The sequence below is a fragment of the Triturus cristatus genome, chromosome 2_1 (genome assembly GCF_964204655.1).
Source record: "Triturus cristatus chromosome 2_1, aTriCri1.1, whole genome shotgun sequence".
Taxonomy (NCBI): Eukaryota; Metazoa; Chordata; class Amphibia; order Caudata; family Salamandridae; genus Triturus; species Triturus cristatus.
In genome coordinates, this window is record NC_140581.1 from 762,199,007 (window position 1) to 762,224,074 (window position 25,068).

General features: G+C 48.5%; 1 protein-coding gene across 2 annotated transcripts in view; it reads left to right on the forward strand.

The window, feature by feature from the left end:
• The window catches only part of PRRC1 (proline rich coiled-coil 1), a 191,292-nt gene that overhangs the window by 147,721 nt on the left and 18,503 nt on the right, over nucleotides 1–25,068 (forward strand). For both annotated transcript variants that reach the window (XM_085632703.1, XM_085632704.1), the window contains exon 7: nucleotides 10,938–11,041. In XM_085632703.1, the coding sequence (XP_085488829.1) occupies nucleotides 10,938–11,041 (104 nt within the window). The remainder of the gene's footprint in view (nucleotides 1–10,937; nucleotides 11,042–25,068) is intronic.

Sequence of the window (25,068 nt, forward strand, 5' to 3'; positions counted from 1 at the left end):
CCCCGTCGTCGGAATGGGAGTCTCGGTATCCAAAATAACATAGCAGTAGGTACAAAAGAAAAAGGCCTAGGCCTCATTCCCTTTTGTAGTATATCTTCCTCTTTTTGTAAAAGAGACCAAAATAAAGCATCAACCAATCAGATTAGCCTCACCCCACAGAACCTTCCTGAGAGAAGCTCAGAGCCTCAGATTTTCTACCACACGTTGTGCTTAGGGAGTCTCCTTTGAGCTCTGCTCACTTCAACTTTGTTGACTGCTTTTTTTCAAAATATTTTTCTTCCAACTTGTTGCTGTTTTCCTTCAGGAATGTCTGACAAGGAGAAGAAAGCCCTGTTCAAGCCTTGTTCCAGCTGTGGCAAAAAGCGCCATCCTCTGAGCGCCCTGCTAAGGCCTCAAAAAAGACCCCCCGTGAGTCTGAGAGCCGGAGTCCGAGTAAATCTCCTCACCACGGTGCAAAGGAGAGGGAAGGACTTCCTACTGCCCCAGCAGTGGTGGTATCCACTAAGGCGTTCAAGAAGCCCTCTTCTCTATCTTCAGAGAAGTCAGAAAAGGACTCTAGATCGTCGACGACGCAGCTGCAGACTCAGTCAACGAAGACTTCAAAACCTCAACTTAAAGTCCCGCCGTCGACGGGCTCGTCGACGGTGCCTTCTGTTCCAGCATTGACGGCAGCGTCGACTTGAGTGTCGACGACGATACCGGCGTCTACGAGGGTGTCGACGACGGTGGTGGCGATGACGGTGTCGTCCACGAGAGCTAGGACTATGTCGACTATGACGACGGCGGGAGTGTCGACGGTCTCGACAGTGTCGACGACGCCCATATCTTCGTTGACGATCCAGTCGTCGACGGTGCAGCTTCCGTCGACGACCTCGTCGACGATGGTTTCATTATCGACGCCGACTGTTCCGATGACGACCTCGTCGACGGAGAGGATTACAATTTCCTTGAGACGTAGAACATCGGATATGACATCGCCAAGGAGGGTGACCCCCCTTGCCTCCCGCATTGTTATTAGAAGAAGATGACTCTGATGGGGATGATCAGGATTCTTGTGGTTATGCCCATAGTCATTCACAACTACGGGTGAAATGTCAGGACACGGATTCAGAGGGCGACTACACGCCTGGGTACGCCTCCATCCTATGGGCGTCAGGACAGTACAGGCCAGGGTATGGTTGCGGTTCCTTCATCGCTCCTGGCAAATCTCCAGGGCATGTAACAGGATTATCGGAAGAGGTTTTCTCACGTTCCTCCTCCTCCGTCTTAGACTTTCTCTGCAGTGCATACTGTGCCTACTCCATCGGTTCCTACAGAATTTTCTCCGGGGCAACCTCCTCAGGTGGTTTCTCAACTGCACGTTTCCAGCCCAGAGTTGCCTCCAGTGATCCCGGTTGTTCCCGATGATTCCTCTGATGAGGATCAAGATACTGGCAACACGTCTAATCAGTGTGCTGAGTGGGAGGACTGTCATTCCGGATCCGGCTTCACCTACTCCTAATCCGGTGGGTTCTCCCCTGGCAGATATTGGGTGTTTCCACAAGCTGATGGAAAGGGCTTCCAGTAGATTCCAGCTTCCTATGCCGTCAGCCCCAACGGAATGCTTCCTGTATGATTTTAAGGAGCCCTACAGGAAAGTGGTTCGTTCAATTCCCATTGTTGGCCATCTCTGGGACGAGGGTTTGAAGGCTATGAAGAACACGGCTACGGTGATTCCGGTTTTGCCACGCCTCGAAAAGAAGTACAAGGCGCCTGAGGACAGTCCAGCGTCCTTGATTGGTCAGCCGAAGCCGGATTCGGTAATATCCCAGGCAGCGCAACGCAAGTCACGTAATCCTTCGGCACCACTCACCACCCCTCCGGATAAGGAAGGCAGGCGCCTGGATAATGCGGGAAAACGTTTCTCCTCTATGGCCAGTCTTTTAGTAAGGGCAGCTAATGCGTTGGCGATCCTCTGCAGGTACGATCGCCAAATGTGGTGCGACCTTTCGCCTTACTTGGACCAACTTCCATCGGAGGCCAAGAAAATTCTTCAGGAGGGGGAGGCTACGTCAGCGGAAGTGATTGACTGCGCCATGGACATCGCCACTACTGCATTTTTCCGTGCACTGGCAGGTGCGGCTGTTCTTCGTCGGCAGGGCTGGCTCCGAGCGACTTGGTTCCGACCGGAGGTTCAGAACAAGATCTTGGACCTCCCGTTTGATGGGGAGGCATTGTTTTGGTAACATGTTGATGATGCCCTCCAGGACATTAAAAAAGATACGGAGACGGCAAGGTCTCTAGGCACTCTTCAGTATCGTAAAGTGCCTTTCCGTGGGGCCAGAGGGAAGAGTACCACGTCCTACAGAGGCTCGTACCAACAGCAACGGTACTCTTCTTATGGTTCGACATCCCAGTCGTATCGCCCACAGTACCAACAACGACAAGGCCAGTCCGCGTCTTTCTCTCGCTCAACCATTAGAGGGAAACAGACTCGCCAGGGACGTGACACCTCCAAGAGACAATAGCGGCGTTCTGGCTCTGCCTACTGTACCCTCCTCCCCGTTGGCACCTGTGGGAGGCAGGGTGTCTCATTACCTCCACAACTGGACCCGGATAACATCGGACCGTTTGGTCCTCAACATCATTCGAGATGGTCATACGCTGGAGTTTCTTCATATACCACCTTCCAAGCCCCCTGTCGCCATGCCTTCAAAACATTTGCGTCTCTTAAGGCTAGAAGTACATCGGGTGCTCCTCAAGGGAGCAGTGGAACCGGTTCCCCTGTCTCAGAGGGGGGACGGTTTCTACTCCAGGTTTTTCCTGGTCAAGAAGACGCCGTAGAAATGGCGACCCATTTTAGATATCAGGGAGCTCAACACCTAACTCATCTGTCAATCCTTTCGGATGGTGTCTCTCCAGGATACCTTGCGTCTCCTCAACCCGGGAGATTTCATGGCCACTCTCGATCTCGAAGATGCGTATTTTCACATCCCTATTCATCCAGCCCACAGAAGGTTTCTACGCTTCACAGTAGCCAAGAGCCACTTCCAATTCAGGGTTTTACCCTTTGGACTTCGTTCTGCCCCGAGGATCTTTACCAAGGTGCTGGCACCGGTAGCAGCTTTCCTCAGGAAGCAGCATTATCAAATCTTCCCCTACCTGGACGATTGGTTGCTGAAGGCTCCGTCCAGGTTCATAGCGGAGGAAACAGTCGAGGTGTGTACGGCTATGTTCAGCAATCTGGGTCAAACTCTCAACAGAGAGAAGTAGTCGCTCTGTCCGTCCAAGAGAGCACGGTTCCTAGGTGCTATCTTGGACAGGTCTCTCAACAAGGCTTCCCCAACCTTCGAAAGGCAAGAAAAGCTGAAGTCCTTGGCACATCTGTTGAGAAGAAAAAGGTGTCTTTCAGTACACCATTACAAATCCCTGCTAGGAGTGATCTCTTCATGCATCCCTCTGATACCCCATTGCAGATTATGGATGCGATCTCTTCAAGAGCAACTAGACATGCAGTGGCAACAAGTTCACGGCTCTTTCGACACCAAGGTGGTGATTACTGCGGCGATGAGGGACGCCGCCTTGTGGTGGACACAGGAGGAGAATTTATCCCGAGGTCTATCCTTCGTAAGCAATCCGGCTCCTCATGTTGTCACGACAGATGCCTCGCTGGACGGCTGGGGTGCGGTGCTTCAGGACTTGCAGGTCAGCGGGCATTGCTTACCCAAACACCGCCTCCTTCCTATTAACCTCCTGGAACTCACAGCGATTCGCCTGGCTCTTCACGCTTTTCTGCCGCGGTTGCAGGGTTCCGCGGTTCTCGTCCGCACGGACAACACCACGGCCATGCATTACATCAACAAAGAAGGGAGCACCAGATCTCTTCCGTTGTCACAGGAGGCCCAGAGGATTTGGGAATGGGCGATCCTCCACGGAATATCACTCACAGCGGAACACCTTCCAGGGGTCCTCAACGAACATGCAGACAGGCTCAGCAGGCTTTCATCCATCAGCCATTAGTGGGAACTAAACCAGATGGGCTTGGAGGGCATTTTTCGCCAGTGGGGAAAACCTTCGATAGATCTTTTCGCCACCCCGGAAAACCGGAAATGGCAGTCTTACGCGAGCAAAGTTCACCATCGCGGATCACTGGGGAATGCGCTTTCGAAAGCTTGGTCAAGCGCATTTGTGTACACTTTTCCCCCCCCATTCCGTTAATACCGAGGATACTCAGAAAGATCAAGGCGGAACCATGCAAAATGATCTTAACAGCCCCGGCATAGCCGAGGCAGTTTTGGTTCACGGAGCTTCACCTTCTTTCTCTGGTCCCTCCTCGTCCTCTACGGACGATTCCGGATCTTCTCACTATGTCCCAGGGCCAGATCTGGCATCCGGATCCTCGTTCCTTGCACCTCTCAGCATGGCTCCTGAGCAGCGAGAGTTACTAGATCTTCGTCTCTCGAACGAAATAAGGGATGTTCTCTCTCAGGCTAGGGCCCCTTCCACTAACAAGACTTACCGTCTCAAATGGAAACGCTTTTGCATCTGGTGCCATCAGCAAGGTGTAGATCCTTTTTTGTCTCAGCCTCATCAAGTTCTTCCTTATATCCTGTCCTTGGCTAAGGCAGGTTTGGCTCATTCATCAATAAAGGTGCACTTGGCTCCAGTTTCTCGCTTCAGACGCACAGCCTCTGGGCCGTCTCTTTGGTCCTCTAGGATTGTCAAGCAATTTCTCAAGGGACTGTTTCGAGTTTATCCTCCCGTGAGGCCTCCGCCTCCCACATGGCATTTGAACTTGGTTCTCTCTCAGCTGATGAAGCCTCCTTTTAAACCGGTTCATCGAGTGGATCTGAAGTTCCTCTCATGGAAATTGGCACTCCTTCTTGCTCTCACGTCAGCAAGGCGTATTGGGGAATTGCAAGCTCTTACAATTCAGAAACCTTTCCTCCAATTCAAAAGGAATACTGTCATTCTACAGACTAATCCAAAGTTCACACCAAAGGTGCCTTCGGACTTTCATTTAAATGAGCCGGTGATTCTCAAGGCTTTCTTTCCTCAGCCTTCTACACCGGCGGAAAGGGCACTTCATTTGCTGGACGTGCAGCGGTGCTTGAAATTTTATCTGGATTGTACTAAAGCCTTTAGAAAATCTTCGCAATAGTTTTTTGCATTCAGTGCTCCCCGCAAAGGATTACCCCTGTCCAAGCAGGGTATTGTTAGGTGGATCTCCAGTGTTATACAGTTCTGTCATTCTGCAGCGGACAAGCCTCTAGAGGGCAGAATTAGAGCACACTCGACGAGGTCCATGGCTTCCTCTACGGCTCTTTGCGGGGGTCCAGATTAAAGACATCTGCAGAGCTGCGACTTGGAGCAGCGTGCACACCTTTACAAGACATTACTGTCTGGAGACCTTGGCACAGGAAGACACGGCTGTGGGCCAGGCAGTCCTGAGGAACCTCTTCCATTGAGTGGTGAGCTTTCCTTTCTTCCCTCCTTCCTTTGTATGGTTCTTGCACATTTTGCTATGTATTTTTCTTATGTGATTGCATGGTACTTTTATGTAAAAAAAAAAAAACGTGCGGTGATACATAGATATGGATACTGAGATGTCTCAGGGAGGCAAAATGTGTTTGTTACTGCTAGCTACTCTGATACAAGCTATGGGAATCTATGAAAGTTCAAATACTGGAGTAAGAAACAAGTTACTTACCTGTAACTTTGGTTCTCCAGTATTGGTAACTTTCATAGATTCCCATGCGCCCACCCACCTCCCCTGGTAAAGCTCAGCCCTCGGCAGGTTTGGTTGTACTGTTACACAACGGCTACGAAAATCTGAGGCTCTGAGCTTCTCTCAGGAAGGTTCTGTGGGGTGAGGCTAATCTGATGGGTTGTTGCTTTATTTTGGTCTCTTTTACAAAAAGAGGTAGATATACTACAAAAGGGAACGAGGCCTAGACCTTTTTCTTTCTCTTTTGTACCTACTGCTATGTTATTTTGGATACCGAGACTCCCATTCTGACGACGGGGAATGATACAAGCTATGGGAATCTATGAAAGTTACCAATACTGGAGAACCAAAGTTACAGGTAAGTAACTTGTTTCTTATTTGCTTTGGTTGCGCCTTATCTGGTAAAGACTTTGTCTAGTCGCAGATTCCTAACCGACCCACCCATATTTCCCACTCTAACTGAATTCTAGGGACAGAGCTGTTCTTCCCTTTCAGGTTCATAGTTTTCCACACCAGTGGTCGGTGTTCTTCGTGACTCCACACTCCTGGCGTGGAAATTTGTGAAAAGAAACGAACGTCAGCATTCTGGGGTGGCACCTCTATAGGCACTGTGCACATCTCTCCCGGAGTGGATTACACTGACGATGCCACATGGAGCAGAGTGACACCTCCTACCGGTGCGCAAGGCTACTGCTCCCAAACAAATTTCTGGATGCAGCCTGACGCCTAGAATTAATTCTAAGGTAAGGAATCTGCTCCTAGATATAGTCCAAAACCAGGTAAGGCGTTACTGAAGGTAAGTAATTTTTCTTCAGGTCTAAAGCACTTATTTGGTTGAACGTTTTTAATGGTAACACTATTCCTATTGGTGTTCAAAGTCAGATAGAATGGTCAACAGCGTACTGACTGGATTTGTTGTGTGTCATTGGGCAACAGAAACAATTGGCACATTTGCCTTCACCCTAGGTTAATGTTATCAAAGGAGATCCTTGCTTATTGTTGAATAAGGCAGACATTCACATTGTGACTGCTGAAGTTGCATATTGTTAAAAAGGAGAATTTAATGCGATAAACCAGGTCCTAAAGTTCATGAGGTGAGCAGCAAAGGAGTTGTAGAAACAATTCACTCTAGGAGCAATTTATGTTAACCTCAACGAGGGACCGCAAACAGTCACTATTTCTCATAAAAATCAAGGCTGAAAATGTATTCTGTACAAATGACGAGTGTTATAGCAAGGTTTATGAAGAATGGGGGCAAACATGATTAATCCACATTCTCTATTGTGTTTAATAGGACTTGTTTAACCTTCGTGATTGTTTTCCCGAGGCTCATCAATCTATTATTGCACTTTGATGATAATAACATTTAATCAAGGATTACTTTTATGGAAACTGAAGATAACTTTAATCAAGCATGCAGTTTGTATAATTTGTTCGGATGTACCTTGGTAATTGGTTTTATGACCGGTGGCAAAATAATGCAGCGGGAATCTTTTATATTGTAAACAATGTACATTTTATTTATACATTAAATTTCATTTTACTATCGGTTACACTATAAAAAAATTCAAGCAATGCAGTGAGTAAATTTCTGTTGGCCTTATCTCATCTTAGAAACGGAACATACTTTCCGTACATACTTCTCATTCTATGGCTGAACAGAGAGGTGCTATAGCACACTAAGCCCAGACTCTCCTTTTAGAGGAGATCCTTTCCAACTTGTGTTAAAGAGGAGTGAAAGACAGTTGCCACCCGCTGTGGTAAATCTGGGCTTGCCACTATCATAGTGACCGACGTCACCCTACAACCACCATCTCTTATGTAGAATAGTGGCTTGTAAGGCCATCTACTCCACACTGGTTTTGGTGCATTTCTCTTTAATCTCTTCCATTGAAATTGCTACATTATTTTTAGCCCAAGGTTAATCTTCAATGGTTGTTGTGGACCCAATGCATTTCAAATTATTGTTGCCCCAGCATACCGGTTTGTTTATTATTTTCATCCTGTTTTTGTGGTTTTTTTTGAGTGCCTTTTTAAGTTGCTGTTCTGTGTTTTGGTCTTTTCCTTTTCTGCGAGAACCCATCACACCCTCTCAAAGTCCCTCGTCTTCATCTTGTTCTCCACTCTTAACCACGCTCTACAGTGTCTCCTCCCAGCGCCTTCTACATCTAATTTCCTTCCCTTGCACAAAGGCATTTTCTTTATTTTCTGTGGCAGGGCTTGGGAAATGATTTCCTCAAGTATACCTCTCATACCCTATGTGAGCTCTTTACGAACCTAACTCCACGCACATCTGTGACTGCAACTTACAGTTTCTGCTTCCTTATTTGGCTTCAGATATTTGTTTCTCTACACCAGCAACAAAAGGGTTCCAGTGCCAACCATCAGCAACAAAATGCTTCTAGTGCCAAGCATCTCTCCAGAACGGGAGTGAATGGTTGGAGCCTGTGACCTATTTGAGTGCTGAGTGTGATGTAGATACTGTTGTTGTGGATTTTGTAACCTTTAGCCCTCTTGTATGACCTTTGTCTACATATCCGTCATGGCTCCAATTTTTTTGTCATGCAAAAAACCTTTTGGGGGGAAAACGTTGCAATATTAATTCAGTAGTTTTTATGAAACTGACAGTTAATGAAACTCGAACCAATACAAAGAGTACAGCATCAAAATACATACTTGAGCAATCGTCGGAACCTAAACTAGAGAGACTAGAACAATGTTTAAAATGACCATGTACACAGATTACAATAAAAGTAATTTTCCAGTTTATAAATAGAATATTTACATATAATCCTAATTAAAATCAATAGCTTCCCAAAAGATGAATCCCATTTTAGGAATCATTTCCATTAGTACCAATGCTCCCCCCCCCCCCCCCCCCCCCCCCCCCGAAAGCTAACAAACTGCCACGAGATATGTCAATGTGCCTTTTTCATGGAAAGTGTTATTGCCCTATTTACGAGAGTGAATATCCTTCCTCCTATATGTGGGTTTAATCATTTTTTTCATGCTTCATCTAGAGTGGTAAAAATTCATACCATGTGGGTTATCGGCCCCCTAATATTCCGTTAAAAAACACTGCCTTTCAAATAGCCCAGAGTTCTGCTAGCCTTTCCTAATGGTTCTCGAAGCAAAAATAATTTTATTTGAATACATTTCTCCCTTGTAAACTTGAACAGTGGAGCCTTCAAGTACATATAAAGAAGACATTTTGCATAGGACTTCCACACAAAGCTGGCTTATCCGATAGCTTAATTAACATTCATTTTTTAGACATGAACAACAAATTTCTTGGTTCACTTCTTTTATGGTACATTTTAAATTGACGCATTTTTACCACAACTTTCTCGTTTTTACTAACAATTGGTGTTCCCGCCACACAGCCCTGCCTGGCAAACTCTTGGTGCTAGCAGGATGCATCTCTGACAGGATATTTCCAATGAGCTGAGACTTCCACTAAATCATCGCTCTTTGACTTCAACCTCGCCTTCTACACCTAAAACATTCAACAATAAGATCCTCCTCAGACCATGGAACAAATTTGAGCATATCTCTCTCCATGCTAATGCATACGATGACAGTTAGACTTATGACAGCTGATCAACAGTTGTACCTCTAATTTGCCTCCATGTTTGAAAAACTGAGCAGCCGCACGACCTCCCTATTCCCAAACCTCTGACAGAAGATTGGCTAGACTTCAAAAACGCAAAACTGAATCCTCAAAAGACAATGGAAAAAAACATTACCAAAGGGTCATTCTTCAGCATCACTCAGGAATATACAAAGGCACTATAGGAATCCCCCTGAATGCTTGACTTAAGGGATTTGCCTTAGATGTACACCCAAATTGATATTTGGGCGCACAAACGCCCTTTTAAAATTTGACATATAATATAGTTCAGAGATTTGTATTGGAGATCTTAAGGCTTTAAGAATGGCTACAGCTATCTAGAAAATCTTAAACTGTGGCAGGAGGGGGGTATGATCTCATTTCCTTTGTTGGCATTATTTCATGGGCAAAGTGTGTAATTAGAGGAGCAACACGGAATGGCTTTGGTACTGTTACCCATCAACAATAAATTGCCTTGAGAGGCTGCAACTATGTGGAAAATGTCTACATATTAATTTCTCCACCACAGTACATTCAAAAATGCATATAATAATCCAATGCTAAGACAGAAATGTGGTTGTGTGCTGCATCCAGGAGAAAGAATTAGTAAAAATTACCCGAACTCTTGCTAGAGTGATGAATAAATGTTGCTGGAAAGTTTGGATCGACATTGATCAAAGTTTGCAGTGACAAATAGAGAATCCCCTAATCGCAAACTAAATATGGTTTTCCTTGTGGGTTCCATTGTCCTATTGTCAGAATAATAGAACTAATAAAACGTTTCTCCTAATCCTCGCGTGCAGATAGAAGGTGAAATGTATTCCAGTCCATAGCATAAATTTGTCATGGATATCATCTTTGTTCCACATTACCTCTCGGAAGCCTTTTCTAGGTCACCTTGCAGCTTACAAAACAATGATGTAGGGCTTCATTTCTCTCCTGTTTTTAATAAACACTTAAGAACATTTTCCTGGAAGTACATGTCGTTTTTTGGAATAGTCTGGGGCATTTTTATTGCTAAGAGTAACTAATGTTATGTCTTATAAAATGTACAAAAACTATAGAGGATGTTTGTCAGTTGTAGTGGGAGCACAGCGACACATACTAGCGCAGAGCTGCGCCATGTACAATGGTTGCGAGTAGATGCACCTCACAAATTACAAAAAGATGGCATCGCTATCAACCAACAGGAGTCCTTAATCCTGAATGGACACGCACACTAGTAGTCTCCAAATTTTCCCTGAAATCCTTGGGTAGAAAATGGCTCATTGACTTAAAAATAGTCTCCCTATCCCACTTAGAAGAATACATTTTAATGTAGGATAAGTGAGAGAACGTGACTTTTCTACATCGCCTCCTTTAAAACACAGCCTGCTGTCCCACTTGCGTGTCAGTTGTGGGATTAGCTCACTTTCTCTTCCATTTATACCCGTCGATGGTAGTGTTATGCACTGACATATACCTATAACCACCTAATTCAATACACTATAGCAACAAATATTTATGAATAAACTCTATAGATTTCATTGTGGTGTTTGTGTGTGTATGTAACATTCTGTCACACGTGCTGTGACTACACAATGGAGTGTCATGTAACAATAACGTGCTTTTTTTCCGCAGGGAGCCCAGGAAAGGATAGACTGCTTGAGGCGGACTGGAGTGATCCATGAGAAGCAGCCAGCTGTCTCAGTAGAAAACTTTATTGCAGAGTTACTACCTGACAAGTGAGATACAACAAATTTCATTTGATGTGTGTATGTTAGGATTTGTAACGGTCTTGTGCTGAGTTGTCGGTTTCCCGCTTGCCAGTAACAAGTTATACAAAATGTAAGGTATTTTGAATGGGCATGACTTGTCTATGTTTAGCTTTGTTTTTGTGGACTTTGAAGTATTAGGAACTTGAACTTTAAGTGGCATATTGTCTCAGCAAATGTTTCTGCCAAACTTAAAGAATATTCTGCCGTTTTTAGGGAGATATGCTCTTAAGACTCGTCAGTCCTGATCAATTGTTTACCATTTCACGCTATGATGATACAACTATATCTTACTGTAATAACCTGTTCAAAAAGTAGGGCATATGTAGATAAAAAATCTGAAATATTTTTCTTGACACATTTCTTTAGTTCAAGCAGTGAATATGATGGTGAATATTTATTGTTCTCACCACACTCACATCCAGGACACCTTTGGACTTCAGACAAAGGAAAAACACCGCTGGCCTTTTTCATCTATGCACCCATGATTTGTAACAACATTCCTGCATCCAGTAGGACTGCCTCAACACTGCTCCAATAAAGGAAAGTAGAAAACTCTTTAGAGAACACTACATCACAATGCATTAACCGTCCACATCACAGCTTCCTCTACTATTACTATTTAACTTCGCTTATCTTTAAACATGTACAGTGCTTCGCTGACTTTTGCCTAGGTTTGATCTATTTGAAATACCATATAAATACGTAAAAGAATAAGCCTAAGGCTTTGTACAGTTTGTGAACAGTATGGATATAGCCCACATTATGGCACCGTTTAATTTATTGCAGGTAGCACGGACAGGGTTTGAGTCACTATTTGCATTAAAGAGTTGGACAGTGGATTATCTAGCTGTGACAGTATAGGTGGTTGAGCTGTGTTACTACTTAAACCACAGCTATGCAGCTGAGGCATATGCACTGGTTTGAAGAATTGCGAACTTTGTTCCTCTGTCAGTCATTTAGAGCCAACAAAATAGTTGACTTTTGCTAGGTGTTTTCCTTGCATCTCTGATTGCGTACCATTCTCATCGATGTCCTTGATTCCAGATATTTCTACTTTTACTCTTCCAGGAAATCTGTAAGCAGCGATTTCAATTACCTTTTGTCTTTGTTAATGAATGGTGTTGCCTTTTTCCTGTGTTCAAAGCTTTTTAGGTCTCGACTTGCTATCGCGTAAGCGATCGCAAAGCGAGACTATTGTAAAAGGGCATTTCAAAGTGCTCCCAAAAAGCGGATTGCATTGCTAGCACGCGCACATTCACGCGCTTTGTGCCGCCATACACTCCGCTTTTTGGGAGCACTTCAAAGGGTTCGCTCCCCCGCCTGGAGTGCGCTCCCCCACCCCCAAGCACGCGCGCTCCGCCGGGCTTGTCTTGTTTACTCTGGTAGCCATATGTTGACACGGAGTCTCCTTCGTTAAAAGGTTCCCTTTATACTTGCTTCTGTGGCTTTGTGGTGCAGTTTCAAACCTACCTCTCCCACAAAATACATTTCACTGCACAGCCCAAGCATTACTTATTAGATGATTTGCTACACCATTGACTGATTCTGGACGTTAGTAATTCCACGTTCAAAATGAAAATTCAAGTAGGTTTTACATAAGCCATGTCTCGGACTTTGTTGTCATACTCTATCATTCTGCTGGCACTACTAGGCTTTCACCACGCGGTGTCACCGGCGCGCTTCTGCAGCTACCCTTGTGCATTGGTGTATTGAAGATGGCTGGTGTCCATTTCCCTTTCGAACGACTTCATGGCCACTTGTAATGGTTTAATAACTCTTGTAACAAATGATAGACTTGGTTTACATCTTCAGTCAGTCATTTTAGTATTGTGGCATCAGAACTCTCGTAATTTGTGCATAGCCAAATAGATATTCTCCTGCCCCGGTCTTCAGGCACCAGTTACCATTGTAGTGTTTTTATGATTGTCACAGGCATCCGGTTTACACTATTTGCACACCCCACGGTTAATACGTCTTTTTAGCAAACTCCAGATATTTTGAGAGGAAAACCTGCTCTCTTTACAAGAACGAATGTTTAAAAGAAGCAAAACATTTTGCTGCACCTGTGTGTGTATATATATATATATATATATATATATATATATATATATATATATATATATATATTGTAACTATGCTCTTTTGTACGAGGATATATATGTATTTATAATGTTTTACCTCTATTGCCCTGCAAGAGATGCAAGCAGTTTCACAATTATCGCTAGCCAAATAAACATCTTTTTTACAATACCATGTGATTAATACCTGCCCTCCCTTTGCTCTCGTCCATTTCATTCTGTGAACAGTTGCAATATATATCTGTAGCAAATGGCGATAAACTGGGGTGCCAAATGGAAGCCGTGAACACCATGCAAGAAGCTTCAGTTAATTATGCACCTATGTAACCTGCCCTGCTACCAGACCCGACTAACCCACTGTGATGTTTTGGTGGTGAGATGCTCAACAAAACATGTTCTGTTTTTCCCCATCACTCCAAAATCCGGTCCTTGGTACACGCATACAATCTGCACATTGGTTATGCGTGCCTCTGTTCCGATGCCATCACACTGCAGTGCCAACATGGACCAACAATGCCTCCGTATAGATGACAGAGTAGGGATACCGGTGGTAATATTGGGTGTGCTCACATTTGCACTGGGCTTGCACGTCATTGCTTGTTTTCTTTTACACCATCTCATTTGAAGACGAAGGCGACAAAAATAATGTGACAAGCCGAGCACATGACACCGCAGCAGTGCACTTGGCTACAGTCTCATGAGCTCACCAAGCAGCTGCGACCGCGCCACCTCGCCCCGGGGGTGGGGTACCAGCACTTGAAAGGGAGGGGGCTGGGGGAAAGTTTACCGTCTATACTGTGAAAAAGCCTTTTAGATGGGAGAAGGTGGAATGGTTGGGCAAATGGCTCGGATGTCGATCGGAAATGCAGAATCGAAACAACCCAGTAACTTGAGATACACTTCCTGTTGCACGTGCCTCCTTTTCTTTGCATCAGGGACATTAAACACTGGCATTGGGAGACGTTCCCGCCCCACAAGAACAATCCCCTTTAGCAGAATAATCACCTTCACTGCAATGGCCAATCCCCTTTAGCAGAATAATCACCTGTACTACAATAACCAATCACCTTCAGTAGAATCAGCACCTTCAGTGCAATGGCCAATCCCCTATAGCAGAATAATCACCTTCACTACAATGACCAATCACCTACAGTAGAATAATCACCTTCACTCCAATAAATCAATCACATTCATTGGAATAATAACATTCACTCCAATAACCCATCATCTTCTGTAGAATAAGCACCTTCACTCCAATGACCAATCCCCTTTAGCAGAATAATCACCTTTACTACAATAACCAATCACCTTCAGTAGAATATGTACCTTCACTGCAATGACCAATCCCCTTCACTAGAATGACCGTCTCGCCATGTGTGCCGCCACCAGACAATGGAAGGATGGACCTGCCTCTTTAGACAGCCAAGTTGGAAAAGGCCGTCCCCTGGAGTAAACCTTAACTACCTCCAAACCCAGGGCACGAGTCGGGAGTACATGTGGGTACACAGCGTCCACCCACTATTTTCACAGGGTGGACGCCATCCAACTTGCAAGAAGTGGGCTTCACTGAAATATGCTGAACTTGTCCCGGTGTAATTTTCAGGTACATTCAGCAGCACGCCGGAACCTTGCCTACTTTCTTTCAGAGCAGCACCGTGCAGGCGGTGAGCGGGCTCTCGTATTTCAGACTCTAGCGGGGCCCATAACAAAGGCCGCATTTAAGTGGCCATCAGGCCTCCTTTTGGTCCACTAGATTGGTTGGGAGCAATCTGAGCGTCACACCTAGATGCAAGGGAGGGGAAACAAAGGCAGCTTGTTACCTCTTCAAAAATAATTTAGAGAGCCCTGCTTTTCACTTTGTTTAACCCCTGTATATAAGAGCTATGAATGCACTATAAGAATGTCAAATGTGCTGGTCTGTTCCAGTATTTACACAAATAACTTTTAATAACCATTATTTTATTTTTTTATAGGCACTAATCATCCCAATGCAGGGAGTCGGAGCGCTTTACATCGCACACACGTGCACATTATACATTGACAATAAATTGTGTACATTTGTAAATCAATGTATATGATGTGTTACATAAGACAGTTAGGGTTACAAGGCGTAGGAGTCGCATCCTTTATAGCTCGCTGTGCTATATTAGAAGGATTACAATTTATGAACTGCAAGGAACAAAATGATCTGTATTAAAAAACAGTAATCCATTTACCTAGCTACATAAAATAAAAATCTGAAATCTGCATGTTAGATGATGTGCTTTGCAGGAGACACGTAAACCCACAATGCTACTTTGATTCAAAACTGGGACTAGAGAAAACACAGGTCTCTCCAGGAAACATGTTACCCTCCAAAATTACCTTACCATGATTATTTTTTTTTTTTTTTTTTTAAAAAAAACCTTTATTTGTGCATAGTAAAAGAACAAATACGGGCCTACAACCATCAGGCCGGCCACAGTACGGTTGAGCACAGAGACAAACAATACATCCCCTGTGCGTCAAGGTCAAGATGAGCAACGATTCAGGATTCATACACTGGAGGGATCCTTGACACCGGGGGAAGGAGAAGTGAAGGTTAATTTTAAGGTTTTCAAAAAAAAATTTTTATCGAGAAAAAAGTCAGTAAAGGATAGAAACAAGGAGATTCGAGTCCGCAAGTCGGCTTCATACACTGGAGAGCAGCAGCATCATTAAAACAGCCATAGAAAATCTCATACAGTAAGGCGATGCAATTAGATAACAGGATCATCACAGTAGTAAATACGCACCCCCTAAAAGCCGCCCCCACTCAATCCACCCCGAATCGAAACAAGTATAGCGCAGAGACATAAAAGAAAGAGGCCCATAGAACTAAAAGAAACAGTAAATTACCCCCCCACCCTACACCAATGCGGAGGCTATGGCCTACCCCCCCCCCCCCAGCATAGTGCCTGTCGCCCAATGAACCCGAAATATAGACGAGAGAGAAAGTAGGAATAGAGTAAAGAAACTAAGAGAAGAAAGAAGAAAGGAAGCGGGGAGGAGCCCACGTATCCTCAGGAGCGCCCGACACCACCGGCCAACCAAGCCTCCACACACTGAAACCCCACTACACCCAAAGGCGGTCGTGTGAAGATAGCATGTAACACCACGGAAATGAAGGCAGACAGATCGCGACGAGTGCGCACAACATAAGTAGACAATTCCAGTCCCAGTCCAGCCCGGCCGTGAAGCCATGATGATAGAAAGTAATCTAGCCCTGGCCCGATCGCGGGCGTACGATTAGACCCGCCCCCTCGTGAATGCCCCGCATCCCGAACAGACAAAGACAATATGGCCACTTGGGAGAAGATGGAGAAGTAGAGTCACAAAATGGCCGCCGATCATCTATTGAGGTCCCCTTGCACACCATATAAAATCCAGTCCTGGCTTGTAAAGTACATGAGTTCCACATAAAGGGAGCCGTAGGCCACCGTGAACGGTTCCTCGAGGTCGCCAGGTGTAGTTCAGCTGGAAACTCCTGCGGGCACGGTGAGGCAGGCAACAACAAAGCAGGCAGCAATGACCGGGGAAACAAAGTATCTGCCATTGAGCAGGAGAGCGATTGATCCTGAGCGCCGGGAAAGCCAGATGCAGACACCAGTGTAGCACCGTTATACCCAGTCGTTGCTTCCCCGCAGGAAGACCACAGCACTGGCAGACTCACGTCTTGTTGATCACAAACGGGGCGCTCACGGCCCGCAGCAGACAGTGTAGAGTCGAACCGCTCACTCAGCGTTTGCAAGCCGACACACAATTGCAGACGAAAGTCCCGCAGGGCAGCCAGAACGGAGCCGTATGTCAGCGGAAGCTGCGTCCCCACAACGGCAGCAATCCGGGACGGCACTGGGGAGCTGGAGTCTGGTAGAGGGAGGGCGAAGCAGGCAGCGGGCGAGACCGGAGCATCACCCCCCAGCAGCGAGCAGGCAATCAGCGCCATGTTTTACCGTTGAACGGTACCGTGGCCAGGGGGGGGATCGTGACAAGGAGGCAATTCCCAACAGGTCTGCGCCGCAACAGGTGAAAGCCAGCAGTCTCTTCCCCTCCCTCGGGCTCTCTTTGCAGCCGACTAGACCATAGAAGAAGGGGGTCTGCAGCCTTCCACAGCGTGGTCCACAGAGCGGGGTAGGAGACCCGCCACACCGGGGCTTACCCTCTAGCTCCAGCCCATCAGGTGCAGGGTACAGGAGGTGTCCGGGCGTCTCTCTCCCGGCTCTTCTGGCGACCGTACGTGGCGTGAGGCGGGATCGGGACCTCGGGCTCAGATTTGCACCAGCGGGTCCGGTGACTGCGACACTTCCAGGGGGCCGGCCGAGGCCACAGTAGAGCAAGGGTCCAGGGCGGGGAACAAAGGCACCAAAAACTCCGGCATCCGGGCGGGCTAAGACTTCGGGAAAGCGGCGGCGCAGTCAGCGCGTCGTCGCACACGTTACACCTCGAAAATCGGCAAGGATAGGAATCAGGATGATAGTCCGAGGCCAAGGGCCGACGGAGCCGGGCGCTCAAGCGACTGCTCCGGTCGCCATCTTGGCTCCTCCTCACCTTACCATGATTATTGTTCCTTGGGATGTACTGTGCACACAAAGATCTCTGCAGCAGGTGCCTTAACCCCATAAGGTATTTAAAGATGCAGACTTTGCAACCAATTAAAGAGAATATATTTACTGCCACTTTTCTCCTTGTTGTCAATTTCTTTGTGACAGAGTTTTTACAAAATAAATGTGTAAGTTGAGGCCCACATTTTGCGTCGGGGGATGTGTCACTTGTTTGGCACAACCCCAACGCAAACTCATTTATTACAACTCGTAATGTACTCATATGTACTCATGATAGACTTGCGAAACATATTTGTGAGGTGTTCAGATCTGATGTCACTCCTTGTCATGTCACTTCCTGTGAGGTCATGGGTTGTAATGCCACTTCCTGTGATGCAGCGCCGTGTTGTCGCACTATGTCAAGCACCATGATGTCACTTGCATACTGCCTAACTTGGTTAGCCCCCTCACTTCTTTTTTAGGTCTCGCCTGGCTATCGCGTAAGCGATCGCTCAGCGAGACTTATGTAGGGGCTTCAGAAAATGCTCCCAAAGGCTTCCCAGGCGGATCGGGTGGCGGTTACGCGCACAACCACGCGCATTCCATTTGCCACCAGCTACTTCCTGCGCGTGCGCCGCCTCACGCATTCAGAGAGATTTAGTAAGGGGCACAAGACCTTAGGAATGCGGTTTATGGCCAGTGCATGTGAGGCATTCAAGCGCGAAGCTGGCATCTGGCATCGGACTTGAAAGCAGCAGACTGCTTTCGCCAGCGCGCGCTCGGCCTCACTTCCTGCATCCCCTCTTACAACAATTAACTTTCGTTATAACTCACACCCCATATGCTCGTTCCCTCCCACCCTTCCTTTGATGTCCGCTTTTCTTGTTTACAAACCACGCCACACACTGCTGCACGCCGCACACTGCTGCACGCCGCACACTACCGCACGCCACACACTCCTGCACGCCTCACACTGCTGCACGCCTCACACTGCTGCACGCCTCACACTGCTGCACGCCTCACACTGCTGCGCGCCTCACACTGCTGCGCGCCAGACACTGCTGCGCGCCAGACACTGCTGCGCGCCAGACACTGCTGCGCGCCGCTGCACGTCACACACTGCTGCACGTCACACACTGCTGCACGTCGCACACTGCTGCACGTCGCACACTGCTGCACGCAGCACACTGCTGCATGCCACACACTGCTGCATGCCGCTGCACGCCACACACTGCTGCACGCCGCACACTGCTGCATGCCACACTGCTGCACACTGCTGCATTACTCACTGCTGCATGCTGCACGACACTGCTGCACGCCGCTGCACGCCGCGCACTGCTGCACGCCGCGCACTGCTGCACGCAGCGCACTGCTGCACGCAGCGCACTGCTGCACGCCGCGCACTGCTGCACGCCGCGCACTGCTGCACGCCGCACACTGCTGCACGCCGCACACTGCTGCACGCCGCACACTGCTGCACGCCGCACACTGCTGCACTCCACACACTGCTGCACTCCACACACTGCTTTTATGCGAGTTTATGCTACTGACATTGTAAATGACAATGCCTTTTATTTGTTTTAAAACCAAAACATAAATAAAAGGCATTGTAATTTTACAATGCCAATAGCTCAAACTCTTATAAATGCGAGACCTATTGCATTGCAAATGCTTGTTCATGCAAGTACACACTAAGTGATGCAGCTTCTATCAACTCTATTAATAATTTGTTGTTCCCTATTTTCTTGTCTCAAGTATTTATCTTCAGTAGATTCTTTTCAGGAGTGTCTAATTCTACATTTGATATGGGCAAGTATTACTTCTCCACTCATCTACCATTTGATTGAATTGCTGTCCACAGATAGCAGTTTCTCTCACTGTTCGATACATTGAATATTACGGTCTGCCCAGAGTTGTTTTATTGGCTTTTATTACATATGCCCTCATAAAGGGCCATATTGCCTAAATTTGCTCTGGTAGATTAAATGGCTGTATCTGAAAGAAACAAGTTAGTTATAGATTCCTTACCTTAGAATTACCCCCAGGCGTCAAACTGGATCTGGAAAGTTGTTTCGTCAGCAGTATCTATTCGCGTCGGAAGGTAGCATCGGTCAGCTCCTCGTTCGACGTCGTGGTCGCCGGGATGACGTTGCAGCAGCTACTTAGACACCGCCCTCGCATGCTGACGTCAGTTCTTTCTTTCTTCTGCGCCAGCCAGGGCATATCCGGGAATAGCGGTACCCCAGTCATTTTTTGACTAAGTTTTTCTTGACTTTTGTCGACGTCTTGTTTCGAGTCTCTGACTCCGAACAGGTGCAAAAGGGATGCCTGGTTTTAAGGCCTGTGGTTCCTGTACCCGATTGATGTCTGCACCACGTGTGCCTCTTTTGCCTGGAATGTGACCATGATCCCAAGTCGTGCTCAGACTGTCAGTTGTTGACGTTAAAGGCTTTGCGGGAGCGGTCCCGAAAGCTGCTTGAACAATGGCAGTCGGCTCTGCGCCGTTCGAGGTCCCGGTCGAGAGGGAGGTCGAGGGACCGGTCGCGGAGCCACCATCCGTCTGGCTCGAAGTCCTGGCACTCTGGGTCGGGGCAGTCGAAGCATAAAAGGAAGTCGAAGAAGCATTATCGCTCTTCGCCTTCTCCTCGTCGGTTGGCTGTCTCAACAAGGCACGTGGATGGTGCCACTCCGCGCGCGGAGCCTGAAGGGTCGACTCCGAGCTTCCCTCCCTTTCCGGGACCCAGAGCGACCCCCACCCAGCTTCGTACGTTCTACGAGGCGATGCCTGCCATCTTTAAACAGACTGACCCTGCCGGCGCGCCTTCTGGCCGGCGGACTTGGTTGGAGGGCCTAGGTCTTTGCTGCCGGTGACTCCGGCCCTGGGGCCACAGGCCCCCCTTGGATCCAGGCCTGGATCTGGATCAGCGCCGGTTTACCTTATTACACCTCCACGAGCACCGCTTCCGGACGGCACCACTACCATGCCGGTCGCCGTCGACCCCAGCCTCTTTCCTGACGTGGACACGGTGCCGGACTGGCGTCGATCGACGCCGGATCCGGCGCCGGGTGGGGTTTTCGTACCCCTATTCACTTCTGGGGCCTCTTTGCAACCACAGTGGCAACCAGAGGAAGATGAGGAGGACTGGTGACCCTTTAACTGACCAGCTTGGTTCTGAACAGGACTGGAGAGAGGAACTGGGGGATGCTAGTGGACTTGACACTTCACCCGACCTTGGCATGTTGTCTCCCCCTACTTTGGCTACAGAGGACGGAGCGTCATACGCTGTGGTGTTGCGTAGGGCGGCCGTGGCTCTCAACCTCGAGCTTCCTACAGTGGTGGTCAGGACTAACCTCCTAACTGAGGTGCTTCAACCAGTGGCAAGCTCTTCGGAGCTCCTGCTTCCGTTTAATGATCCCCTCACTGACATCCTTTTGGGCACCTGGTCCAGGCCCGACACGGAGGCTCCCATGGACAAGGTGATCGCCCAACGCCACCGCCTGGCTCCGGGCGACCCCACTTTACTCTCCCAACACCCCACCCCGGAGAGCTTGGTGGTCCAAGCCTCCACCTCCAAGAGTGTCTTCCCTACCCCTCCACCGGAAAGGGAATCCAAGAAGCTGGACCATCTTGGGAAGAAAATGTTCTCTTCCGCCAGCTTAGGGCAGCGGTCTGTAAACTCTGCATGCCTCTTGGGCCGTTATTCGCACTCAGTGTGGGATACCGTGGCGCAAGTGCTGCCTCAGTGTCCGGAGGAGGCCCGGACAGTGCTCTCCCAGGCTGTCGCCGCCGGGAGGGATGCAGCAAAGTTTACGATCCGTTGTGGGCTGGACACTGCCTTCTCTCTGGGCAGGACTATTTCAACGTCAGTAGCGCTTTGTCGCTACGCCTGGATGAGGTCCACTGGCTTTTCAGGGGATGTCCAGAACACCTTGATGGACATGCCCTTTGATGGCCGTTGTCTCTTTGGCGATAAAGCAGACAACACCCTGGAGCGCTTCAAGGACTCACGGGCTATGGCCAAGTCCTTGGGCCTCTTCTCCCATCCGGCGGAGTCTGCTTTTCGCCCCTTTCGTGGCTACGGAAGGGGTGCCCTGCTACGTCCCACCCAGGGTCACAGGCCGCAGCAAGTTACCCAACCGTGGGAACCAGCATCGTGGCTCAGGGGGCCAGCGGGTGGGCCAGTCCACCAACCCCCCCCCCCCCCCCCCCCCTCTGCAGCAGCCTCCAAGCCTTCCTAGTCCGACTTTTCAGGCCCATCAAACGCCACCTCCCCCACTGGTGCACCATCACTTCGTTCAGGAGGGTTTTGCAGATAGTCCGATGGGGCAACTCCCTCCGCTTCAAGACTACCCCATCAGCCATGCCCCCTCGTTACCACCACATGTCGGAGGATCATCTGGCACTTCTCCAGCAAGAAGTTATGGCTCTCTTGGCCAAGGGAGCCATCGAGCGTTTTCCTGTCCCAGAAGTAGGTTGTGGTTGCTACTCCCACTACTCTCTGGTTCCCAAGAAGGACAAGGGACTGCGTCCTATCTTGGATCTCAGGGACATCAATCGCTTTCTCCGAAAGGAGAAGTTCAAAATGTTGACCCTTGCTCAGGTCTTGTCTGCCCTCGACCCGCAAGACTGGATGGTAGCGTTGGACTTGCAGGATGCTTATTTTCACATCCCCGTCCTGCCGGCCTACCGGCGTTACCTGCGGTTCACGGTAGGCCACGAGCATTTTCAGTTTACCGTGCTCCCCTTTGGCCTTACCAGCGTCCCTCCGGTGTTCACGAAAGTGATGGCGGCGGTCGCAGCTCATCTGCGCAGATCAGAGGTTTCAGTCTTCCCCTATCTCGACGACTGTCTGTTGAAGGCGGGCACGCCCCAGGCAGTCTCCTCCCACCTCCAGACTACGGCTGACCTCCTGCATCTGCTGGGGTTCTCCATCAATGTGCCGAAGTCGCACCTGATTCCCTCTCAGAAGCTCCTCTTCATCGGAGCGGTTTTGAACACGGCGCAGTTTCGGGTCTATCCTCCCTAACAGCGAGTCCGGGATATTCGGGCTATGATTCCGATCTTTCAGCCCTTGTCCCGGGTTTCGGTCAGAATGACTCTGAAGCTGCTGGGCCTCATAGCCTCCTGTATCCTGCTGACCAATCATGCCAGGTGGAATACGCAGGCTCTACAGTGGGACCTAAAGTTCCAGTGGGCGCAGCATCGGGGGATTCTGTCCGACTACGTTCAGATCTTGGAGGGCACTGCAACAACTGCAGTGGTGGCTCACGAACCAGGATTGGGTCAGTGGCAGATCCCTCTCCCTTCCCCAACCCAACCACACTGTGGTGATGGATGGCTCCCTTCTTGGTTGGGGCGGCCACAGGGGAAAGGCGGAGATCAGAGACCTCTGGTCTCCGGCGGAGTCAGAGCTTCACCTCAACCCTCTGGAGCTCTGGGCGATCTGTCTTGCACTGAAGGCATTCCTTCCCTCTGTCTGGGGAAGATTAGTGCAGGTGTTCACGGACAACACCGCCGCCATGTGGTATTGCAACAAACAGGGCGGGTGGGGTCGAGGACCCTATGTCAGGATGCCCTTCGCCTCTGGACATGTCTGGTACATCAAGGCATTTCCTTGGTGGTTTAACACCTGGCAGGTTCTCTGAACGCCAGGGCGGACTAACTCAGCCGCAGGTGCATGATGGATCACGAATGGCGTCTTCACTCGGAGGTGGTGCAAGGTCTCTTTCAATAGTAGGGAGAGCCTTGGTTAGAGCTATTCGCCACCGAAGAGAACGCACAATGTCAGCAATTCTGCGTGTTGGAATTTCCAAGGTGGCACTCGCTCGGCGACGCTTTTTGTCGCTAGTGGAGTTGTGGTCTGTTGTACGCCTTTCCGCCTATACCACTTCTGCCCAGAGTGCTGAAGATCAGGCGTAACCGGGCCCAAGTCATTCTAGTGGCTCCAGATTGGACACGAATGTCTGGTATCCCGAGCTGCCCAACATGGTCATCGATCCTCCGATCTGACTGCCTCTTCGGGAGGATCTTCTGTCGCAGCAGCAGGGGATGGTCCTCCACCCAAAACTGTCCAGTCTCCACCTCTGTGCGTGGAGATTGAGTGGCGGCAGTTGACGTCTGTCGACCTGCCTCCCGAAGTCTGTGACGTAATCTTGGCAGCCAGGCGTCCCTCCACAACGACGGTATACGCCTGCAGGTGGAACAAATTTGTGGCATGGTGCACAGCAAAGCCTGTGGATCCCCTTTCTGCCCCTCTCTCTGAAGTCCTCTTGTTCCTTCTCTCTTTAGCCAAGCCGGGCTTTGCTCTGGGCACTATCAAGGTACCACTGGATTCAAGCTATCCTGGCTGATGAGGGGTGAAACCCCAAAACCGGTCCTAGGATGCTTGTTTCCAGTCCAGGGACCGGAGAGTTCGGGCTGGACTGTTCCCATGAGGCACAGGGTCAAGACTGATTTGCAAATTGCCAGGTCTAAACTGGGGTGGCATGGTGAGCAAAAGAATAATGGATTTAACCCAGATCTCTTGACTGGGGAGAACGTTTTGATTTGTTCTGCATTCCGTCCATCAGTTGTGTCTCTTTAACTATCAAAGGCTACCTTTCAGCCATCTCTGATTTCCTTCGGCTGCCAGATCAGCCTTCTCTTTTCAAGTCCCCGGTATTTCACCGTTTCTTGAAAGGCTTAACGCATCTCTTTCCTCAAATTCCTTTCGTTATGCCTCAGTGGGACTTGAATCTTGTACTGACTTACTTAATGTGCGCTCCCTTTGAGCCGCTTCATTACTGTCCTTTACGTCTCTTGACTCTTAAGACTGCTTTCCTGCTAGCCATCACTTCTGCTAGAAAGTTGAGTGAGCTCCAGGCTCGTTCCCCAAATCCTTCTTTCCTGTCTGTTCACCCAGACTAGGTGGTTCTCCGGACCCGTCCATCCTTTCTTCCTAAGGTGGTCACTGCCTTCCACATCAGGCAGACCATTACTTTGCCCACCTTCTTTCCGCCTCCACATCCTTCAAAGGAAAAAGAGAGGCTCCACCGTCTGGACACAAAATGTGCGCTCTCCTTCTATCTGGATCGCACAAAACAGTTCTGGGTGGATAATCAACTTGTTGTTGGCTACCTGGGTGCAAAGAAGGGCCGGGCAGTACACAAACGCACCATTTCTCGATGGGTTGTGTTGTGTATTAAGGCTTGTTGCTCTCTAGCTAAAAAGGAGCCTCCAGTGGGGCTACGCGCTCACTCCACCAGGGCGACGGCAGCCACTATTGCCTTGGGAAGAGGAGTGCCTCTGAATGACATCTGTCAGGCGGCCATGTGGGCATCGCTGCACATGTTCACCAAACACTTCTACCTGGACAGC